The sequence below is a fragment of the Phocoena phocoena genome, chromosome 2 (genome assembly GCF_963924675.1).
Source record: "Phocoena phocoena chromosome 2, mPhoPho1.1, whole genome shotgun sequence".
Taxonomy (NCBI): domain Eukaryota; kingdom Metazoa; phylum Chordata; class Mammalia; order Artiodactyla; family Phocoenidae; genus Phocoena; species Phocoena phocoena.
Genome location: NC_089220.1, coordinates 116,351,057 through 116,373,672, shown reverse-complemented (window position 1 = coordinate 116,373,672; position 22,616 = coordinate 116,351,057). Strand labels below are relative to the sequence as shown.

Sequence of the window (22,616 nt, the reverse complement as noted above, 5' to 3'; positions counted from 1 at the left end):
GCCCAGGCCGCGAGCGTGGGCTCACCAAAGCCCCGCCCACCTACTTGCCCCGCGCGTGGTCAGAGCGGAATAACGAGGCCCTGTTTCCAGATGAGAAAACCTAGGTCGGGTCCTTTGGAAGACTTCACTGTTTGTGAGGTCCCCACACTCCCCGCCCCCGGGCTCTAGTTGGCGTCGCCTAGCAAAGCGGGTGGGAGCGTCCTCTAACTGCCCTCGCGCCACGCCGGGGACAGAGCAGCCCTCCAGACCCCACCCCTCCCCGGGACAGCACCGCGGGGCCTGGCCGCCAGCCATCCCTCTCCCCGGCCCCGCCCCCGGCCCCTCCCCAATGAGGCTGGGCACGCCCCTGTTGCGAGTCGTCACCTCCCAGCCACCCAGGCGCTGTCTGAGCGGAGCCGCCCCCTCGGGAGTTAGGGAGGGCTCTCCAGTCTCTAGCCTCTGGCTCCCCCTTAAACTGGGGTCTGACGGCGTGGCTTGAGCGGGTGCTTGGTTCCCCCGAAATCTCCGTTAGTTCCACCACCCCTACCGGAAATAAACAACAGAAGTTAGGTAAAAACGGGATGTTTGCTACACTACTGCAGCCTCAAAACCGGCTCCCGGTCCCCCTCCAACCAAATGCACCCATTCCCCCCCCCCCCCAGTATAGAAATTCAGCAGCCGCTTCTAGTGTGGAGTTGATGACCAAGAGCCCGGCTGTTTGTACCCCTAGATTCCGCCCCTTTAGGCTCCTGCCTCAAGGGTCGGAGCTTCTGAGTTGCCATTCTTTCCTGGGCCCGAAAGCTTGGCCTATGGCCCGCAGCCGTACCAGCCGAGTTTCATCTATGGGTTTCATCCACTCAGACGAGGTGGGAGGACTCTGGTGTCTCCTCCTCCCACCGCTTGGTGTTGCCCGCAGTTTCCATGGCTCCTGGAAGCCGCGATCGCGTCAGCAGCTGAGGGTGGAGGAGCTCAGAGAGGCTCCTGTCCCTAGCCCTGACCTGGGCGCCAGGCTCTGAGGGGGTAAGTCGGGCCCTCTTCCCGCTAGCCCTCCCAGCATCGAGAACACAGGAGTCCCCGCCTCCCAGTAAAGAAGCGGAGCTTTCTTTTTTAGAAGTAGGATAGGCGCATCTCCCAGCTCCCCCTCTAAAATCTTCAGTCCAGCGGCTGTCCTGCCTGAAATTCTACCTTAGAGCCTCATTCTTTTGTCTCTTTGTTCCTAAAAGAACTCACACCTAGAAGAGAGGCACTTGAGAAAAGTGAAGTATGGGTAACTCCCCCACCCCCAGTTCACCCCACCCCACCTCCCTCATTCCTCCAGTGCTGGATGGCTGAGACCTTGGCAACTGGTGGCTGGGGAGGTCAAGGGCCTGGACCACCTTCAGAGAAGGTTTGCTCACATCCTCCGCCCCTCAGGTCCACGCTCTTTCTCTGGGCCTCAACCCATGTGCCCGCCAAGTCTTTTCTGTGCTGGTTGAGGACACCAAGGAGATGCCTCTGCCCTGTGCCCTGCCACCAGCCACCTGAGCCCCACAGCAACTATGGCCCCCTTGATCTCCCTTTTGCCCCCCTGTGCTCTTGGCTCAGCTCACCTCTCCCCCCAGGCCCCACCTTCTCTGATCCCCTCCTTGTCCTCCTGCCCTTGCTCTCTTCTATCTGCCACATCCATCTTTGCCCTTTCCAGGGCAGTTAACTCACCTTCAGGCCTTAGCCCAAGGGTCACCCTGGAAAGCCTTTCTGGGAGCCCCAAGGAAGGGTCAGACTCCCTTCTCTCTGCTGCCATGGCACTTGGTGGCTGTGCTTCCCTCTGCGCTGGCTCCACAAGCTCAACAGCCTGACCTGTACCACTCCCCACTCCGGTAGACCATGAGCGCCCCCAGCAAACCAAGCCAGGCAAGCTCAGAGTCTCAGTAAGGGCTGGGGGCTGCCCATAGCGAACCCCTGCCTCTAAGTGGGAAAGACAGAGCACCCAGCCAGTGTGAAATTGTGGGTGCTATGCAGGGTGTGGAAGGAGGGGGGCAGGGACTGGTCCTCACGGTCCATTTTGGAGAGGCCTTGTGTGCTGGTAAAATGGAGGGAGACAGCTCAGGAGGGAGCTACAGTAACCTGAGCCTGGAGTCAGGGGAGAGGAGAGACTCAAGGTGTCCAGAAGGGAGAGGGCCTGGTGGGTGGTGCTACAATCCTGAGCAGGGACGGGTCTGGGAATGTGAGGAGTAGGCAGGTCAGTTACGGGTCAGGGCCCCCACCTTACAGCTGAAGCTCTGAAAGCCAGAGAGGTGCTGGAGCAGTGATGTGATTTGAGGGCTTCTGACCCTCTACATCAGAGCTAAAATACAGCGTCTCCCCAGATGTTCCCTGGCCCCGGCCATTTCTAGGCTCCCACACTGGGAAGGAGAGCAGCAGGATGGAGGCATGTGGGCCCAGTTTGCAGTGGACTGACTACCTGCGTGACTCGGGGCAACTGATTTCCCCTCTGAACTTCAGTCCCCCCACCTCAAACCCGGGAGGATCAAATGAACCCGTGTTTGTTCAGCAAGTAGCTGGGCCATAGCACCCACAGATCATGGAATCTGTTGGAACTCAGAACTGTTTAGCGAGGTTGAGGCTGGTGTTTATTTGAAATCCGAATCACCAGGGAGAATCCTGGGCAAAAGTTTGGGGTTGAAGGGTTTAAGTGCCCACTCAGCCCCAGGACCTGTTTCCACATCTGAGGCAAGGCCTCAGAGGCTGGTGCTCTGGGAGGGCAGGCGTGCCCCAGCTCCAGGGTCTCCCCTCTATCCTGCTGTCAGGACCCACCGAGTCAGAGCCCCATGGGCCTGACGCCTGGTGCTGCCTGCTGTTCCTGGCACTCCCATCACCCCTAGCTACTGGACTGCGCTTACCCACTGAGCCCCACTGAAGGATGCAGGGGAGTGTGGGGAAGCTGGGCATGGCAGTCCCTGGGGCCTGGGCCGAAGCCTGACTGCCCTTTTCCTGGCAGGTGCTCTGACGGGGCCTCTGAGGGAGGCTGGGAGTGGTCAGAGAAGAACCTGCGGGTGTGGCTGGCAGAGAGCAGGTAGCAGCGGGCTGAGCTGGCTGGCCGCCTGCGGGCAGCCCTGGAGGCCCTGTCTGAGCAAGCACAGGTGCTGCAGAAGCAGGGACGCAGGCTGGGACTCGGCAGGACCCAGTGTGAGCTGCTGGCTCCGAAGCAGAAAGTGAGGCTCTGGTCCTCTCCCCGTGAGTCCCCAACAGGGCTACCATGTTGAAAGTGTCATCTCTGTGAATGGCACCCCCTGGAGGTGTGCAGTGCATTGCCTGGTGTGGCTGGGAGCAGTGGATAGAGGCAAAGGAAGGACCAGGGAACCTCTGCCCTTCCCCTCCCAAGTAGAATAAGAGGGAAGGAGGTGGCTGGTTTTAGCTCAGTGGACAGAGGAGTTTCCTCAGAAGCCCATCACCCCTGGTGAAGCTTCAGTCCCCAGGGAGGGAGGGAGGGTTATGCACACTGAGGCTTCTAGGGGAGGTACCCAGCATCCCTGCCGCATGTGAGAGTGTGGACAGTGCCACCCTGTGATGGCCTAGATACCTAAGCCTTTATGTGACCTGGTGGTCTCAGCCCACAGCTGACCCTCCTAGAGCCACTGCTCCCTACCAGCCAGGGAGGACCCTGGGAACCCAGTTGACATGCCTGCCCACTCTCCAGCATTCCACAGCAGCAGCCCCTGTACTCTTGTTTTTGTTTGTTTTTTTAAAATATATTTATTTACTTATTTTTGGCTGTGTTGGGTCTTCGTTGCCACCGGCGGGCTTTCTCTAGTTGCGGCGAGCGGGGGCTGCTCTTCGTTGCAGTGCGCCGACTTCTCACTGCGGTGGCTTCTCTTGCTGCAGAGCACGGGCTCTAGGCACACGGGCTTCAGTAGCTGTGGCGCATGGGCTTAGTTACTCCACGACATGTGGAATCTTCGCGGACCAGGGCTCGAACCTGTGTCCCCTGCATTGGCAGGAGGATTCTTAACCACTGCGCCACCAGGGAAGTCCCAGCCCCTGTACTCTTGCTTGGAGCTCCAAAGCCATCAGGAGCTGGGCTGGAGAAGGTGATGTGTCTTGTGTCCAGCTGGAGGTGGAGGGTTTTACATCTAGAGCCGGTAGTGATAATAGCTGTGCAGCTCCAGGTCCATGCTGGGCCCCCAGCTGGGCTTATCACAGCTGGTGGAGCAGGCAGGGCCTTGTGGAGTGAGCCTGCTTTATCAGGGGCTGCAGATGCTGCCCTGCCGGGGGTGGGGGATGTGTGTCGTGAGGCTGGGCCAGCCCTCTCCAGGGGCTTGTGCTACCTTCAGCTCTCCCCCCAGCAGGTGAAATGCTCTGTGGCCTGCCTGGAGCAGGAGAGGCTGTGGGGTTCCCAGAGACAGAAGGAGTGGAGGAGGCCAGACCAGGACGCAGAAGACAAGTGAGGGTGCTTAGAGATGGGGGAGGGGCAGAGGACGGGCAGACAGTCCCTTCTGCCCCCATGATCCTGCTACTTACTGCAGACAGAAGTGGAAAAGGCCCAGCAGTGTTTGGACCAGATGGGCCGACAGTCTCTTGGCCCAGAGCTCAGCCTGGGGCCCCCTGAGGTAGGGATGACCAGAACCCCCCATCCACGTGGGTGCATGACAGGGCCCTGAACACTGGCCCTCCTGCGCATTCGGCCCTCCCTACACTTCACTCGCGTGTCTTCATTCTTGGAGCAGTAGCTGGGGAAGGAGGCCAGTGCAGGGGCTTCTGTTCCGCCCAAGAGGGACGCCCCTCTCCCAAACACTTGGGAAGACCCTGCGATCATCCAGCTGACTCCTCTCACGGTTCAGATGGGAAAACAGTCCAGATGGTTAGGGAAAAGCTTGTTCAGGGTCATAACAGTGTGGTCTGAAGATTAGGAGGAGCCCCCTAGACTGAGGATACCTGCAGGAGATGCTGGTGCCAGGCCTGCAAGGCCAGGAGCAGAGCTGGGATGGCAACAGGGCCCAGGCGCTTCAGGGCCCAGGTGGATTCTCGATGGCGGTAGCTGAGACCCCTGCACAGGCTCAGGATACAACCTTCCTGCAGGAACGGCTGCTGATGCTCACCCAGGTGGGTCAAGACAGGGAAATGGTCAGTCCTGCAGGGTACCAAATGAGCCAGGCTATGCCCACCTGTGCCAGGGAGCAGAGAAGCAGGGGAACCTGAGCCCTGTCCTTGGGGGATTCTGAGGTTGAGTGGCCCTAAGGACACCATGGAAAAGAGAACGACCAGGAGGGACAGCTTGGAGCAGGGCCCCCACACAGCCCAACTCCAGTGAGCACAGTTCACATCCTTGTCCACCAAAACAGCACCCTCTGCTGGTGGGAAGCCAGGGACTGTCCAGCCTCAAATCATTTGGTCCAGAGTTGAAGCCTGGAGTTCTGAGAAGCCTCTGTGGGCTGGGGTGGTCAGAGAAGGGCTTCTGGAAGGGTTGACTCTCAGAGGATGCGGAGGTCAGGAACTCGGGAGGAGGGAGCTGCGTGGGTAAAGACCCACGGGCTAGCTCAAGCAGACAGATCCCAGCCAGGGGTGGCTGAGCCATGACTCAGGATGGAGCGGGGTCTTCACAGGTGAACAAGAGACTCAGAAGAGCTGGGCCAGAGCCACCAGCAGCTAGGGGCCTGCTTGGAGCAGCTGCAGCAGCTGCAAGGAGAGAAGACGGTGTTGGAGTGCCACGTGCAGGCCCTGGAGGCAGAGCGCGTCTGGCTGCTCGGGGAGAAGTCGGTGCTGGCAGCCCTGGGCCAGGAGGCCTGGTAAATGGCTGCTCGGGCCCACCCCTCAGTGCTCAAGCTGGGCTGGGGGGGGGGGGTCCCTTTCTCACACTGGGTGAGATGGCCTCTGGGCAGGAGGTGGGCCAGCCTCTGTCACAGCCAGTAAAGGAGAGGAGCCCCAAACCCCAATCCCTAAATCATGTGGCCAAGGCCAGACTCCCTTCCCCAGGTATCAACACGCCTGGTTGTCACATTCTGGCTCATTTATGGGAGCATGTGGGAAATATGTCAGCTTCAACAAGTCCTGTCTCCCTGACACATGGCTGAGCCCCTCCTGCTGGCCCAGGGCCAGGCTCAGGGGAGGTGAGATAACCTTAGTTGCTGAGCTCAAGTCAGGATGCTTGGGAGTGGAAGTGCTCAGGACAGAGGGTTTTATGTGTACAGGGAGCCGTGAAGGGGCGTCCTCTCGCCCAGTCCCCATCCCTGCCATCAGGACATAGTGAGGACACCCATGCAACTTGGAAAAGAGTCATTGAAAATGTATGAAAAAAGGTGCGGGTGATCTGAGGTCCATGCTGTGCCCAGACCACCCCATTTCTAGTAGCACATTCAAGGTCCACGAGGTACCAGTGCCCCTCGGGAAAGAGCTGGAGGAGAAAGAATCACATGCCAGGCTTCATGAGAAGGTGGCTGAGTACTGGAAGGCATGCTGGCACCAGGTAGCAGTTGCTCTGAAATTCAGAGGAAGAACTACAGAGACTTCAGAAGCAGAATGAGGCCTGACCTCCCCAAGTTAGTGCATTCTGTCCACCCCTTTCCTCTCCCTCCCCGTTCTCTTCCCCACCGCCCTGTCCTTCCTCCTGCATGCCAATGAATCTCTTCCCCCTTCTTAGGATGTCCCGGCTTTGTCCTCCACTTCTTTCCCGTCTGCCTCTTCCTCATGCTCCGTCATTCTCCACTCATTCATTCAGCATGCATTTACAAACCACCAACTACATGTCTGGCCCTCTTCTGTACACAGTAGAACCGAAGTAGGAGCTGACCACTCCCTGTCCCCAAATGCTTCTGGTATTGGGGGTGGGGGGGGAGAATCAAGCAGGCAATTATAATTTAATGTGCCTAATGAGGGGAGAGGCACTATAAAAGCTATGGGCGGGGCGGCAGATAGCAGAGTCCTCCCCAGAGAGGGGGCTTCTGAGCCTCGAAATTTTCGCTGAGGGATGAACAGGCATCTTCAAGGAACAAAAGAAAAAAGGGCATTTCAACAAGAGGGAAGAGCTCATGCAAAGGCCCAGAGAGGAGAGGCATGGAGGCGGGGGTGTTGTGAATAGTCCCTGACCCAAATGAGAAGTGGAGGAGGTGAGGAGTTGCTGTGAAGTGTGGGGGCCACAGCAAGGGCTCGGGGGTCCCAGGCCCTGTCCACCCGACTTCACCTCTAGCTCCTCCTGGAGGAGGCCTTCTGCTGGCCAGCACCCTCCCTTAGTCTCCTGGCCAAATGCCTGTGTGCACGGGCAGACAGACAGTTGGACACACACACACACCAAGATATACATCAGACACTCACCCAGAGACACGTGCACATGCTCCCAGATGTGCCCACACAGAGACAGAGAAATAGATACAGACACCGAGGAGATGGCTCGGAGCCACAGTGATGGAGAGCTGTAAGGACCTGGACGGGGTCCACGCTGTGCAGCAGGACCCCAACCAGAGGTGATCTGTTGCTATGGCTGGAAGCACAGGGAGAGGGGTCTCAGCAGCAGTGCTTAGCTGGCCCAGGCCTCACAGAAGGTGGAGTTGGTCTAAACTGGTGAACCTCAAACTGGGGTCCAGAGCTGGGCTCTGAGAGGGCTGTTAGTTCCTCAAGGAAGCAAATTTGCAGTAACAGTCTGCAACTGCACATTTGCACAGAAAATCTCGTTTTTGTCTGTTTCTCAACCCAGACTCTTGAGGGTCGGAGATTGTCTCCCTGGGGCCTGGAGGGACTCTGTTCTTTATGGGGTGTGCAGTGGATCATGTCAGCGAGAAGGTAGGGCACTCAGTGACCAAGGGCCAGGCCCTCTGGTCAGATTCAGGCTCCGGGAAGGCAGGAGGTGGTGCCAGGGGAGCCGTATGCAAACACCATGCAGTTGGCCCGTAACTAGGGCAGATGTGAGCCCCAGCTCTAGGGTCTCCCAGCTCCGTGCCCCTCAGGGACTGCCCTGCCCTATCTCCCTCTTTCCAGTCCCTGGGAGCTCCTCCCAGGACTAGGACTCACCTGTGAGTGAATGGGTGCCCCAGGCCCTGTGCTTGTCCAGGGAAGGTGACCTAGAAGTTGGCCCTACATCATGGGCAGGGGTCCTGTGTAGAGCAGCCAATGGGCCAAACACAGCAGGGAGAGGGGGCAGCAGCTGGATAGGGTCTGATGCTGCATCAACATCTGGCTGCAGGGGACGTGAGGGGCACCCAGGGCCTCCAGCACTCTGCACCGCTAGTCCCATCCCCCACCTCAGGCTCCTTCCACCCTGACCCTCTCTGGGTCTCTACCTCAGTCTTTCTTCCTCTTCAATCCCAGGATTCTGTGGGCTTCACTGTCCCCAGAATAGTGGTTAAGACTGTGGGCTCTGGAGCCTGACCACTGACTCCACATTATACTAGCTGTGTGCCCTTGGGCAAATTACTCCATTTCTCTGGCCCTCATCTGTAAAAACCAAGAACAGTAACAGCTTTCCTCCCCCAGCAGCTGGCTGTGAGGGTTAAACTGGACAAGCATGTAAGAAGCTCAGTGCTGTGCTGGACACGTGGCACGTAGTCGTGAAATGTTAGCTGCTATCGTTACACACTTCATGCTGCTGGAGGCCTGGCCGCTTTCAGGCAAAAGTCTCCCTTCTGAATTAGGGTCCCTTTGGGGCCAAAGAGCTGCCATGGGGGTTTGATCTCATTCACCCTCTGTGTTAGTTTGCTAGGGCTGCCATAACCAAGGACCACAAAATGGGGGGCTTAACCAACAGAAACTTACTGTCTCAAAGTTCTGGAGGCTGGAGTCTGAGATCAAGATGTCGGCAGGGTTGGTTCCTTCTGAGGGCTGTGAGAGAGCATCTGTTCCTGCCTCTCCCCCAGCTTCTGGTGGTTGCTGACAGTCTTGGACATTTGCATCACCCCAGTCTCTGCCTTCATATTCACAAAGGACTCTCCCTGTGTGTATGTTTCTGTGTTCAAGTTTCCCCTATTTATAAAGACACCAGTTATACTGAATTAAGGCCCACTCTAATGAGCTCATTTTAAATTTACTTCTGTAAAGACCCTGTCTCCAAATAAAGTCCCATTCTGGGGTATGGGAGGTTAGAATGCAAACATACCTATTTTTGTGGGGGACACAGTTCAATCCACAACAACCTCCAATTTGCTTCCTGCTACCTTCTTGTTGGGTGGGTTCGGTGTGACTTGGGATCTTGGGGACCCAGCTGTTCTTTGTCTTGTTTTTCCCCTCCCTTAATCCCAGGACCCTGGCACAGCTGCAGAGGGGCTGGAGTGTCTACGGGAGGGGCCGCTCAGTGAGCCCCCAGGCACCTCGGGTGAGGGAGGCGGACTGGGGTCCAGGCTGGAAATCGGGCTCCTCTCTGCAGGCGGGGCCCTGCCCAGACTCAAGAGCCTGTGTGGGGGTGTCTGTGGGCATGAGAGGATGGGGGTGGGGCTCCCCACAGATGGGGCTGCAATCTGTGCTTCACTGCCTGGCTTTGGCCAGTGACAGGAGCAAGACGCAGGTTCTGGAGAGAAAAAACCACCAGATGACTGCCAGGATCCAGAGGTGGAAGGTGGGAGGAGCTAGGGGCTGCCGGGGGTTGGGGGAGTTGGGGCCCACCTTGGGTCAGGGCCCCCCAGAAGCCCTTCCTGATGACCCTAGAGTTTTCCCCAAGCCTGAAACCAGGGACCTAGTGCAAAAAAGTAAGCAGCCCGGGCTCTGTCACAGGCACTAGCCCCTTCCCCTCATGGGGCCTCAGCTTCCCTGTCTGTATAATGGGTCCCAAACTCCATGTCCTGGCCCCTGTAGGACCTGGGGGCTCAGGTCCAGGGTGTGGGGCCTCTTGGGCTAAGGCAGCCCTTCTGTCCACAAATGGACAAGGGCCTCTCACTCCAGTCTGAGCTGGATGCCTGGGGGCAGGAGCAGGACTCAGGGTGCAGCTGGCACCGGAACCTGCAGCGTGAGCTACTAGGGGCAAGGGTTGGTGCCCTCGGGTGAGTGTGGCCCGGGCCTGCCCACACGCCAGGACAGGGACACGAGAACCTGGACAGTCCAGCCGGCTGAGAAGGAAGGCCAGCCGCCCAGGTGTTCCCGAGTCCTAGGCACCCGCCCTCTTCCCATAGGTGTGGGCCCCGGCAGAGACCCCAGGCAGGCTACGAGTCTGTGCATGCAAGGTGGGCTCCACCCCATCCCCAGCCCCCTGTAGAGGTCTGGGCCCAGCTTGGCTTCTCTGTGGGGACCAGACTGGCATTTACTGAGTGGGCACCAGTCAAGCCCACTCCCCTCAGCCTCCAGTCCCACAGTCTGCAGGGGAGGCCGCTGTGGAATCCTCCCTGGGCCTCCCAGGCAGCAGGGTTTCCAAGAAAACAGAGATGGGGTTGTGGCCAGGTGGCCTTGGACAAACCCTCTGCTGACTCTGGGCTCAGGTCCCCGTCTGTGCACTGGGACTGGTGTCGGCAGGACTCAGGAGGGGTTCTTGACCCTCAGTGATACTATGACCCTATTTGGTTTACCCATTAGGTTGCTGTCCCTGGGTCATACTCTCCAGATCTTTAGGGCCTGTGTCCCAGTGGAGTGGCCCACTGTCCTTGGTGGGGCTAATGACATTCAGAATGGGATGTGGGCAAGGCCTGCCCCAGGTGCTGCCAGAGCCGAGGCCTGCAGAGAAACCTAAGGGGTGTCCAGGGGGGCCCCCCCAGGGGCAGAGGGGAAAGCTTGGGAGCAGGCAGGGGCAGAGTCACCGCAGCCCCACTGGGAGGTGAGAGCTGGCCTGGGTTGGTCCTGGCTGCCCTCCCTCAGGGCTGGGGACAGGGCCTCCAAGGCAGAGGATGCAGCTATGTGGACCGGGCCCTCTAAGACCACGCTGGGTCCTTGTGACCAGGAAACTGAGGCCGAGGCCACCTGGAGAGGTGAAGCTAGGGTGAACTCCGGAGGCGGGGAGGGGAAAGCTTGTTGGAACCAGTGAATCGGGATCAGGATGTCTCCTCTGAGGGCTGAGAGCTGAGCCTAGACCCACTGCAGGCTGGACCCCAGGCTGCCCTGCTCTTGCATGGTCTCGGGGTGGCCCTGGGTGGGGACCAGGCACTCACTTCTTGGCAGGGTGGGCTCACGAGTCAACACAAAGCAAGTGCATCACGGTCAAGGCTCTGTGGGCCCGGCCTGGTGCACAGGGACCCAGTGCAGGGAGAGAGGGGAGGATCTGGAGACAGAGGGGGATTTGGAGACCGGGGCCTGCCCTCAGGAAGCTCTCAGGCTGGAAGGAATTAGTCATACAGGGAGCACTGAGGGAGTTTCACCCATCAGTATTTCTGGACTGAGGGAAATTTTTAGTCACCTAAAAATTAGGAGGAGAAGAAAGAGGCCATCTTGCTCCTTCCCCCTAGTGCTGTTCCATCAGCTTCTCCCAGCACCTGATAGTCAGCTGTCCCTGCTCTGGGTCAAGGCGTAGTCCCAGGCAGGCCCCTGTGAGAATGGAGTGGGGTGATGTCCTTGGGGAAGCACCAGATTGAGATAGGAGTCAACGACCGTCCCCCCACCCCCAGTTCCTGCAGACTTCGCTGCAGGAGGTGGGCTCCGAGCTGACCCAGATGCGGCCTAAGCTCGAGAAAGCCTGGGACGTTCTGAAAGCTCAAGCCTCAGAGCTGGAGGCTCAGCAGCTAGCCCTGGAGGGTGCCCAGAACCAGGGCCTCAACTCACCCCCACCTCTGTACCGCTGCCAGGCCTGCATGCCCAACGAGGGACCCACAGTCTCCCCTGCCCATTCCTGGTCACACTGTGGCCACTGGCTTTCCCTTCCTCGACTCCCTAGTCAAGTCCCTCCCAAGCCCTCACTGCCCCCTTTCCGACAGGGCTGAAGCCCTCGAATGTGCTCACTGCCTCTCCCCACTCCCCTTCAAGGTGGCAGAGAGCCTTGCTGAGAAGCTGAGGCTGGAGCAGGAGCTGGTGGGAAAGTGAGGACCATGGGGGGTGAGGGGCACCCAGATCTGAGGGGCTCTGGGGGAGAAACCCCCCTCCCTCACAGAGGTGTTCACCAGGCCCCACAGCTCTTCCCCCTGAGAATCTGGGGCAGGTGGCAGGGGGCGTTTGGGGACATGCTGTTAAGTGAGCCCTCTCATCCCCTCGGGGGATAGTGCCGGGCCTGGGGCCTGATGTATCGCCCTGTCTGCCTTCTCCTCTCTGAAGAGGGGAATCTAGGGGAAGAAGCAGGAGGGAGCGTGGCTAGGTGGGTTCTGGGGGCACAGGGAGTCAGGATGTCTGGGTTCCTGGGCCTGGCGTCAGAGATTGAAGGAGAGTGGCCTTCAGAGCTGAAAAGTCCTGTGCTGGAGTCAGCTTCTCCACCAACCAACTAGGTGAGCCTTAGCCTCAGTTTCCTCATCTGCAAAATGGGGGTACTGACAGTGCCTACCTCAAAGGACGATGTGAGGATTACACGAGACAGTGCATGGAGCACAGTGCCTGCTTCCAGTCCCCCTAAGCTTCCTGATACCTGGGGTCCAGTTTGGGTGAGTCAGTATTAAAGCCATAAAACCACAGAGATGTGCCCAAGACCAACTGTGTATGGGGCTTCAGTCACAAAGTCTATCCACTGTTCCACCAACAAGGCATTGTCTACACTTCTTATTAAGTTCAGGAAACAATCTGATATAATGTGCAGCCACCAGTGATAGGCAATGCCCACAACCAGGAGCTTGAATACTGTTAGTGCTTGGATCCTGTTTCACTCTGACCAAGGGCCTCATCTTTATGACCCTACGTGGAGGAGCTGGACAGGGTGGGGGATCCTGTCTTTTGCCTCAGCTGCTCTCTGGGGATCCCGAGGGAAGCGGGGCAGATCTGTCAGTGGACCCTCAGGCTGGGAACTGTCTCCACAGGGAACAGGAGCTGGTGCAGCTCCGAGCATCAAGGGCTCCAGCGCTGGGAGGACAGGAGCCTCCATCCGCCTCTCAAATCCTGAAGGTAGCATTTGGGGATTCTCCAGAGGGACAGGCAGAGTGACCCCTGCCTCCCTGTGGGACCCAGGCCCAGTTTCTCTCTCTGCCTTCGTCTCCCCATCCACAAGTTGGAGGGGGAAACAGAGGCTCGAAGGGTCCCTCCAGCCTGGACCTTTGCTGGTTCTCCTGGATTCCTCAACTGCCCACCCTTCCCCGGCAGAGCTGGAGCTACCGCATACCTGGTACCTGCCCTGCCTCTGCGCCCTCTGTGGGGGTCAGCCTCTGCCTCATCTGCTTCCAGATCGTAGCCACAGCCCTGGAACCAGAGGAAAGGAGCATCTGAGAAGCAGCCAGGGGCAGTGCCCAGGCTGGGGAAGAAAGGTGGCGTGGAGACTGAGGCCCAGAGCCACGAGGGAACAGATTCACAGCCTCGCTCCGCAGCACAAGAGACTGAGGTCAGCCCCTGGCCCAGCCCCAGGGAGCCGGGCAGTCCTGGCACAGAGGGCCTGGATCGATAGGCCTCGGGAAACCACGTGGGGAAATAGACTCTTGGGGAGAGGGGAGGCCCCTGTAGCTATGCCTTTAGCCCCCAAGGCCAAAGTCTCTCAGGCCTATTGCAGGTGGCTGCAGTAAGAGGCTGTCCTTGTCCCCCACCTGCCACAGGGCCTGAAATGCTCACGCCGGCACAGGGTTCCTGACTCTCAGTGGTTGAGGCCACCTGGCTCTTTCCCAGGGGGACCCTGTGGCTCAGAGTAGAGCTGGGCAGGGAGTGGCCAAGTGGGGATGCTGGGGTCCTCGTGGGGCTTGGTTGGCCCACTCATTGCCCCAGTGCCAGCAGAGTGATGGCTGGGACCCTCTGCTCTGTCTTACTGGTGAAGGCCTTAGGCACTGGGCTTTAGGCTTTTCAAAGTGAGTTTTCATTTCACTTGTGCTTCATTCAAATCACTCTACAGTTTCCATTTCACAGACAGGAAACTGCCCAGAGAAGGGCAGTAACTTGCCCTAGGTCACACAGCAAAACAGCAGCTAAGCCCCCTGGTTCCCTAACCTGTCCCAGAAAGGTGGTTTCTCATTTCACACTGCCTATTCTGAGCTTGATAGCAGGACCATCTTTAATGGCCACAGGCCAGGCCGGCTTAGGGTTGACATCCCCCCTCAAGGTCAACGGGCCATTTTTCTTTTTCTGAACTTCCCTCCCCACCCTCCTCTGTGCTTCCTTCCCCTACAGAGCTCTGTCAGCTGGGCCACATGCCCCCCAGAACCATCCTCGATGCTGTCACTGAACGCTCCCCCCATCTACTGCCTTAAGTGAAGCAGGGTTTTGCAGAGGGGGACTCTGGCAGGGCAATGGGACAGAACATCTTCGGGATTGTTTCTCCAGCATCGTCCTCCACAAAATGTTCTCTGCCCTCCCTGCCATATACAGGCTACTGTGGGGGCTGCCAAGTTCTCAACTGATTGGTCCAGCACTGGGTGCTGAACCCAACTGAACCAATGGTCTCCTTCCTGGGGGTCACTGGACTTAGGACAAAAGAGTAATCTTTCCTGGGCTGAAAACTGGACACATAAAACTGGGGAGCTGTCAACCGCCGTTTTTCTCTGCGGAAAAAGGTGTATTTCAGTAAGAGTAAATGGAGCTGACGATTCCCAGAAACTGAAATTGGGATGGAGAGATTTTGGTTCAGCCCAGGGGGTCTCATGCATGCAGAAGACATAAACTTGACCTTTGGGATGGTCATCTCACCTTGCTCTGTAGCTCAGGCGTCAGGCTGAGCTGGTCTTCAGGAGGGGAGGAATACCTTCCACGGGCAGCGCTTCTGGGTTCCAGACCCTTCCTGAGGCCAGCCCCAGGTCCCATTGCCCTTGGGCTCCTCCACATACCCTGGTGTCGGAGAATAAATACCCCTCCTGTCTGTTCATATGGGCCTGAGCGATTTGGGTCCCTTACGAGGGAATGCCTCCAAACCAGATGGCTGCCCACCCTGTCCCAAAGGCCCTCCGGGTAGGCGGAGCATTGCCCTCCACCGGCTTATCTCAGACCCGGCTCTGGTTTGTTCCCCTGGCACAGAAGGCCACCCCACCACCCCCTTGCCTTCTTGTGTGTCCCTGTGTCCCAGCTGCTGACGGGGTTTGTACTCACTGTCTACAAGCGCAGCAGGGGCTCCCACTCTTCTCAGTCCTGCTGGTCTGGTCGGTTCCTTCTCCCTTTCCTTCCGGTGGTGATTACAAACCTTCTCTTTCATAAGTCCCAAGCCACCAACTCCCCCTCCTTTCCGGGCGTTAACCGGCACTTCATTTCATAGGGAGGCGGGCAGAGACGCTGCCGGCGCCGGACCGACCCTCCAAGCGCCGCGCGGCCCCAGGCCCTTCCCAGCCGTCCCCCACCCCCCGCTCGCCCCATTGGCTGCGCGGAGGGCACATGCCCAGCCCTGGCCAATGAGGTGGGGGAAGCTGCGGCTCGTGGCTGGGCAAGCTGGTCCCGGAGATGCTCACGTCCCTCAGGTGACCCCCCCTGCTGTGCGAGGCTTGGGGGGTCGGGTGGGGCCAGAGCCGAGACGTGGGATAATCAGACTCCCCTCCCCGCGTCCTGCCTCCCTCTCGTAACCGCGCCGGGTTACCTCTGCCCTAATTGAAAAGAGGCATCTGCGGGAGAAGTTGGACAGCTGCATTAGAGTCCGTTCCCAGCCCTGCCATTCACTACGTTTGTGACCTCGTGCACATTTCTGCTCTTCAGTTTCTTCATCTGTAAAATGAACGAAGTCTCTGCCTCACAGGTCTATGGGTGCAGTATTAAATGAGACACTGAGCACAGAGTGCTTTGCCTCGCTCGTGGTTCGGGCAGATCCTGGACTCCGTAGCCACCGACTGCTCTTCTCACAGCTCTGGGACCTCATGCTACTCACTCAACCTCTCTGCGCCTCCAAACTCATAAATGTGTAGAGGAGCAAACGAGTTAATTCATGCAAAGAACTTAAACCACACCTGGCATACACCAGTGTTCAGTAATTGGTAATTTCACAGTCTCCTGATTACCATCAGTGCCATCCCATGTCCTGGGGCACACGTTCAGAGTTCCTCTGGGGTACAAACCTGAGAGCAGAATTGCTGGGCCCCAGGGCATGGGCACGTTCCACTTTACTAGGTACAGCCAAAGTGTTTTCCAGAGTTAGGCTAATTTACCCCCGCCCCCCAGCAATCTGTGAGAGTTCCCATTGCTGCCCATCCTCACCAAGGCCTGGTATTTTAAGACTACAGTTTGTGCCAATCTGATGGTGTGGAATGGATTTTTGTGCATTTCCCTGATTACTAATGAGGACCATTTTATTTCCTCTTCTGCCAAACACCTGTTCATGACTTTGCCCCCTCTCCTCAATCCTTCTTTTTGCTTTTGTCTTAACAATAAGCATTTAATGGCCGCTGAGCCTGCGCGTCCGGAGCCTGTGCTCCGCAATGGGAGAGGCCACAACAGTGAGAGGCCCGCGTAACGCAAAAAAAACAAAAAAAAAAAACAAAAAAAACCAATAAGCATTTTAAAAAAAAAAGAAAAGAAATTCTGACTAGTTGTGTGTTACAAGCACCTCCTCCCAGTTTGTCTTTTTATCTTATGGTATCTTTTGATGAACTTTTCTCGGAGGGTCTAGTCTGAGGAATTCTTCCTTTTCTCGAGGTCTTAGATATTCTCCTGTATTTTTTTCTGTTAATTTAAAGTGGGATGGAATTGCAGTGGCTCAGTGCCTTGGTCTTCTCAGATTCTCCATCTCTATCAGGAGGCTTATTCAGCTGCCACTTCTCCCTCAGCGTCCCCTCACATCCACTCCATACTTCTAACTCAAATGTCTCTGGACCCTGCTTCTCCTCATCTCTGGGCCTCCTCCCATACCAGGCCCACTGAATCTCCATGTGGCAGCCTCCTGGTGTGTCACAGAAGGTTGTGACGTGTGATCCCAACTATTGGTTTAGTAATTAAAGTACTAAAGGGTTGGTTATTTCTTTCAAAAGATTTTAAAAAGTCAGTGAGAGGTTCAAGACTGTCCCAGTGTCACCCTCACTTTCTAGCACTTCAAAATGGCAGAGAGACACCCCCTTCCCCATGCCTCAGAGGTTGCAGACAGGCGATGTGTATGTTGTCATGGATGGAGATGGGCAATCACAAACCCACCCAGTGCTTTACCCCTCTGCCCATTTCTTTTGGTTTTGCCAAAACCAGGTTGTGCCCATACGATGCATATCGTGGCAGAGAAAAAGGCTGAGCAGTCTGGGTATAGGCCTGTTTCAGTGGCAGTGTCCCAGGGTGTCCATGCCTAGAATGTCTCCCAGCTCCAGATCACCCTTCTAGAAAAGCCTCTTTCTAAGCCTACGTCCTCCTTAAAACATGACAGCAGGGTCCCGATGCTCAGAGGATGGTGCCCAAATTCCTTAGCCTGGGCTCCATCCTGGCCCCAGCCACACTTTTTTCCAGCACCCCCCAACCCTAGGCACTGCCCACAGTTCCCCAACGCCAGGTCCTTTGATGCCACCGAGCTTCCACATGTATCACTTCCTCTGCTCTTCCTCACGTCTCCAGTTGGCCACCTCATTCTTCTAGCTGAAATGTCCGCTGCTGGGAAGCCTTCCAGAGATTCCCTAGTGAGCTGCTCCAGCATTTATCTACCCCACTGGTCCCAGTCATGCTGTATTCTAAAGACTTGGTTTTTGTCTAGAGTCGTGTGTGCCTCCCAGACAAGAGTGTGAGCTCTGTGAGCGTGGGGTCTGTACTTATTCAGCAGGAGCTCAAAGAGGGCTTGCTCATGGAGGAGACCCCTGGCCCTGTGCCTGCTGGGACCCTGACGTGACACCAGGGGAGTCGGTTTTGGTGATCATGCAATGTCAGCAGTGCCCAGCTAATACAGAAGACAGGCTGAGAGTAAGCGCTTTGGGAAAACGATGGGTGAGCAGCGAAGAGAAGGGTTAGGAAAAAATCAAGGAATCAGAGGAGTAGTTCACTTAGCCCCTTTCATTCTGAAGGTCCTCGCCTCTTCCCTAGTACTGTCTAATGAAAGAGTCACCGAAAGCGCCCGCGAGACCTGCTTGTGTGAAGAGGTAGAGGTTTATTGAAATATAAACATTCGAGAACATGTAAGATAGAAAATGACCACAACATATACAGACACTTGCTGCAAGGGGACTTCTGAGGTATTTATCCACTGCCTAGGCTACCCATGTGCTATCACATTTTTTCCTGGTTAAATACAAGTAAGATGGGGAGGGGGAGGGGACGGAGCGGCCCTGGCCAATGGCTGCCATGTGACCTCAGGCCTGCAACGTCAGGAGAGCTCCTCTTGGCCCAGGGCCCCATTCTGGGGGCACCTGCCGGCGCTCCCACCCTCGGGCTTTCAGGCTGAGACCCTGCTGTTGCCCTTGAGGGCAGCGAGGGCTTGCTGAGAGGGCAAGCTGGGCAAGCTGCCTGAGGAAAGGGAGAGGATCCAACAACCAGGAAGACACAGTGCACCACCCCTGTGTCCTCCAGGTGAGAAGAGTCCATCCTTTGTGACCAAAGCCCTGAGAAAGACACACTGGCCAAATGTCTGCGACGCCTTCAAGTGGGCCCAGCGCCAGCCAGCCGGGCTCCTCCCTGACACAGACCTCAGACGCCCTTCTCTGACAGGCCCTGGTGAGGCCAGGAGAGGGTCAGCCCCCAATGGATGGGGCTGTGTGTGAGTATGTGTGAGTGTGAGACAGTGTGGAGGGCTAGGGAAGGGAGAGAAGACGCAGTCAGGGCGGCTGCAGCTCACTGGGCTGAGGTACGTGTTTTATGCTCAAGCATATGATTTCCCTTTCCTTTCCTAGATGGACTGAGCGTTGGTCGTGCGTGGGCTTGTGCCACCATGGTCTCCCACCACCACAGCGCGACGATGTCACAGCAGGTGGGGTTCCACTGAACACTGCAGGGCTTACTCGATTGAGAGGCGAGCCTTGTGTGAGAATCACCTCTTCTTTATGACACAGGAACAGCCCACTCCACCCCAGGGTCCAAGAGGAGAGACAGAGCTCTTTCAGCATCTCCTCACCCTCTGGGGCAGCTCAACTTCTCCAAGGTCCATGGCCTCCACAGCCCACTCCTGCCCTGAGGTGGGAATGTTGAGTGAAGGGAAGATGCCCTGCCCCGACCCTGGTGAACTGGGCGCTGGGGTTTGGGACTGCCCTGCTCTGGTGGGAAATGGGTCAAGGGCCATCTTGAGAACCGGTGTGGTTTCACGATCCAACCTGCGTGAGAGCGGGCCTCTCCGTTCCACCTCCTCCTGCCACTGTGATCCCTGAGTCATCTTTCCTGCTGCCTCGCTCGCACCCTCACTGGGGTCTTAGGGAAGGGCCGGAGGGGCTGGGGTACCAAATCATTTGCTCGGCTTTTGGGGTGATCTGTTTTCATTTCTTTGGTGCTACAATAACAACAATAAAAATTTTTAAGTAAAAAAAAACACAAAAGTCAGCAAACACATATAAAAAAGATTTCAGAGATGCAAATACTTCCTGAAGAATCAAACATCAACAGTTACAAATCTGAGGTATTTCAGTGAACCTGACATTGGCAGGTTTGGGCCCCACGAGAAGAAGAGGGGCCCAAGGGACAAGTGGGCTGTTTCCTGGGAGAGCTGGCCAACAGGGATGAGTGGGGACGTGAGGTCTGGCAGGGTCAGAAAAGGGTCAGTGGAGTGGGTGCCAGGGCCTGCCTGGGCAGCCCCTGAGGCTCTGCCTCTCCCTCAGCAGATGCCCAGCAGGCCCTGGGTCCTGAGGACTGCCCTCATGATCCCTGTCTTGGGACCATTAAAAGGGGGATATGGGGCCCTGAGGACTGCTTCAAGACTTGAATTTGAGAGACCCACACCCCAAGAACCAAACATGGGACGCAAGGTGGGTTGGGAGGACCCCATGCCATGCTCAGCAGAGAAGGGCCACAAAGACATGCTCTTGGCTCCTAGCAGCCCCACACTGGAGTCAAAGACTGGGGGACTGAGCAGGGGAAGAGACCAGTGACCCTGGGGTCACGGCAGAAGGCAGGGGAAGGGAAATAAATTAAAGGGGAAGGGATGTGGAGGGCCTCCAGCCCTGTGTCAGCTTACAGATTGTCAATACACTGTGCCCGGGATGGGAGGTGGCCTGGGAGCCCTGGAGGAAGCTGGACGCCCACAGACCCCGCCCAGCTCTCCAGGACAATCCCTGATTGGACAACGCTGCCCCGTCAGGCCCCTCCAGCCTCTCCTTGCCTCTAGAGTACAGCAGGACCTGATGGAGCCTGGACAGACGGACAGGTCCAAACTCTCAACATCTGGCCAAATGGTGTTTGATGTGGGCTCCATGAGATGAGGTAAATTCTGTGCATCAGCTTCCTCCACTCTCGAGGGGAGGGTGGAGGCAGTTGGGAGCTGGGTCCTGCCCCTCAGAGGGACCAGCTGGTGGAGGGCTCTGCACTGGGGGTGCCCCGGGACGAGGTAGGACTTGGCGAGCAGTGAGAACTGCTGCTGCTGCTGGCGCTGCTGCCGATGCTCTGGGGAGCGGATCCTGCGATGAGGTGGACCACAGGCTTCTGGGCAAACAGCACACCTGAGCGAGTGGGGGTGGGGAGAAGCAAGTGTGAGCACACTGGGAGAGGAGGGACAGGTTCAGGGGTTCAGTTCACTCCACTGTATCTACTGCCGCCTAACTCTGGGAGAGGAGGGTCCATGCTGGACGCTGCGCCAGGTGCCGACACTGCCCTGCCTGCAGGTGCCTACAGGCTGGTGAGGGGGACGGGCAGAGTCATTCTGCTGAAATGTCACAAAGGCTCTAGGTGAAGTGTACCCAGTGTGTTGTGGGGAAAAAAGGCGGCTTTGGAGGGCAGGGGAAAGTGGGTCAGGAGAAGCTCTGGTGGGAGAGCACGCCTGGACTTTTTAGGAAAAGTGGCCACACGACGAGGAGGAGACGGTGTGGCAGGCAGAGGAAATCTGAGAGAACAAAGAACAGAGAGAGGCGGCGAACGTGCTGGAGGCTGGTGCAGCAGCGCGGGAGGCCCGGGGGGAGCTGAAGGCAGGCGTGCGGCACAGGAGGCTGGAGAGGTGGCAGCGCCAGGAGATGGAGGCCTGCGTGTCTCTAGGCTGCCGGGGTCGTACCCTGCGGGGCTTGTGAAGCCCCTGAAGTTTTAAGGGGAAGAAGGGGACAGACATCACGAGACGGGCATTTCAGAGCTCTCTGTGGGGCTGGGAGGATGTGGGTGGATGGAAGCCTGCAAGTCAGAGCTACTCTAACAGGGGAGAAGAGAGGTCTGAACCAGGGCCATGCAGCGGGGACGCAGCAGAGCACTGGCGTCTGCTGAGCTCTGGGGGGTGATGGGACTGAGGGGCTCTCAGGAATGACTTCCAAGCTCTGGGCCTGGGTGACTGCACAGCCACTGAGAAAGGACACAGGTGGGACAGGATTGAGGCAGGTGAGGTTTGGGGAGCCTTCAACTCTCTTCTGACTGCTCCCCATGCTGAGGGAGAGGAGGCATATCCTCCTCTCTCCTGAGAAAGGATGAGAGGAGATGGAGAGCCAGGCACTGATCTCCCCCTTCCCTGCTTTCCACACAGACCCACTCCCAACCCCCAAACCTCCTCGACCACACGGCACCACCAGAAGGCAAAGGGCATCCAGGCCCTAGCCGCCGGCTCGCCCAGTCTCCTTGAGGGGTCTGTGTTAGGCAGAGACCTTTGAACGTGGCGTGGTCTCTGAAGCACTGACTCTGTGGTGAGTGGCTAGGCAACTTGGCATCCCTGCTTCTCTGCAGGCTGCTTCCAGGAACTCTGCCCCTTCCCTGGCCCCAAGCGTGACGCCCCCAGCAAGCGGCCCGGCAGAGATCCAGAGCGGCCTTGGCCCCAGTCCCCAGAGCAGGAGCACTCAAAGCATGCCCTGTGGAAATGCCCCTGGTTTTGATAGAAGGTGCAGCTCTAACCCCCCTCCACTGGGCACCTCCCCATGCCCCCTCTAACACAGGTGACTGATGCCCAGGCTCCCAGCAGGAGGCCACTGGCCAGTGTGCCCGTGCTCTGGGGCCCCCACTCATCAAGCTGTGCTTAACAAGAGTCAGCTGGAGGGACTTACCTGGTGGTACAGTGGTCAAGAATCCGCCTGCCAATGCAGGGGACACAGGTTCAATCCCTACTCTGGGAAGATCCCACATGCCGTGGAGCAAACAACTACTGAGCCCACACACCACAACTACTGAAGCCCGTGTGCTGCAACTACTGAAGCCCACGCGCTGCAACTACTGAAGCCCGCGGGCCTAGAGCCCGTGCTCCGCAACAAGAGAAGCCACTGCAACGAGAAGCCCGCGCACCGCAACGAAGAGTAGCCCCTGCTTGCCGCAACTAGAGGAAGCCCGCTTGCCGCAACTAGAGGAAGCCCGTGCGCAGCAACAAAGACCCAATGCAGCCAAAAAAAAAAAAACAAAACAACAACCAGTCAGCTGGCTTTATCCCCAAACTCATCTCTACACTAACAAAATGGGAGTGGGAAACGGATTGCTGTTTCTATGAAAACTAAGTTGAACACCTTGTCAAGTCTTCGTAAAGGTGCTAAACCAACCAACCAACCAAATTAGATCTGGGAAGAGACAACTGTAAAAGACTGGGGGGAAAATCATGAAAATATAGGCTGATTCTGCTGTGCTCAGATTCCTTTGCCTGTGTCAGTTCTTGGACCATGACAGATCATGTCCAGGAAGAGAAGAGCTGAACCAGTCAAAGAAAGGAGACACGTGCATTGAAAGACTGTAAT

The 22,616-nt window shown here is 57.3% G+C and overlaps 1 protein-coding gene across 2 annotated transcripts in view; it reads right to left on the bottom strand.

Annotated features, from left to right (window-relative positions):
• Positions 1–20,265: 20,265 nt before the first annotated feature.
• Positions 20,266–22,616, bottom strand: part of ARID3B (AT-rich interaction domain 3B) — a 51,339-nt gene continuing 48,988 nt past the window's right edge. For both annotated transcript variants that reach the window (XM_065872282.1, XM_065872281.1), the window contains one exon: positions 20,266–20,429. In XM_065872282.1, the coding sequence (XP_065728354.1) occupies positions 20,266–20,429 (164 nt within the window). The remainder of the gene's footprint in view (positions 20,430–22,616) is intronic.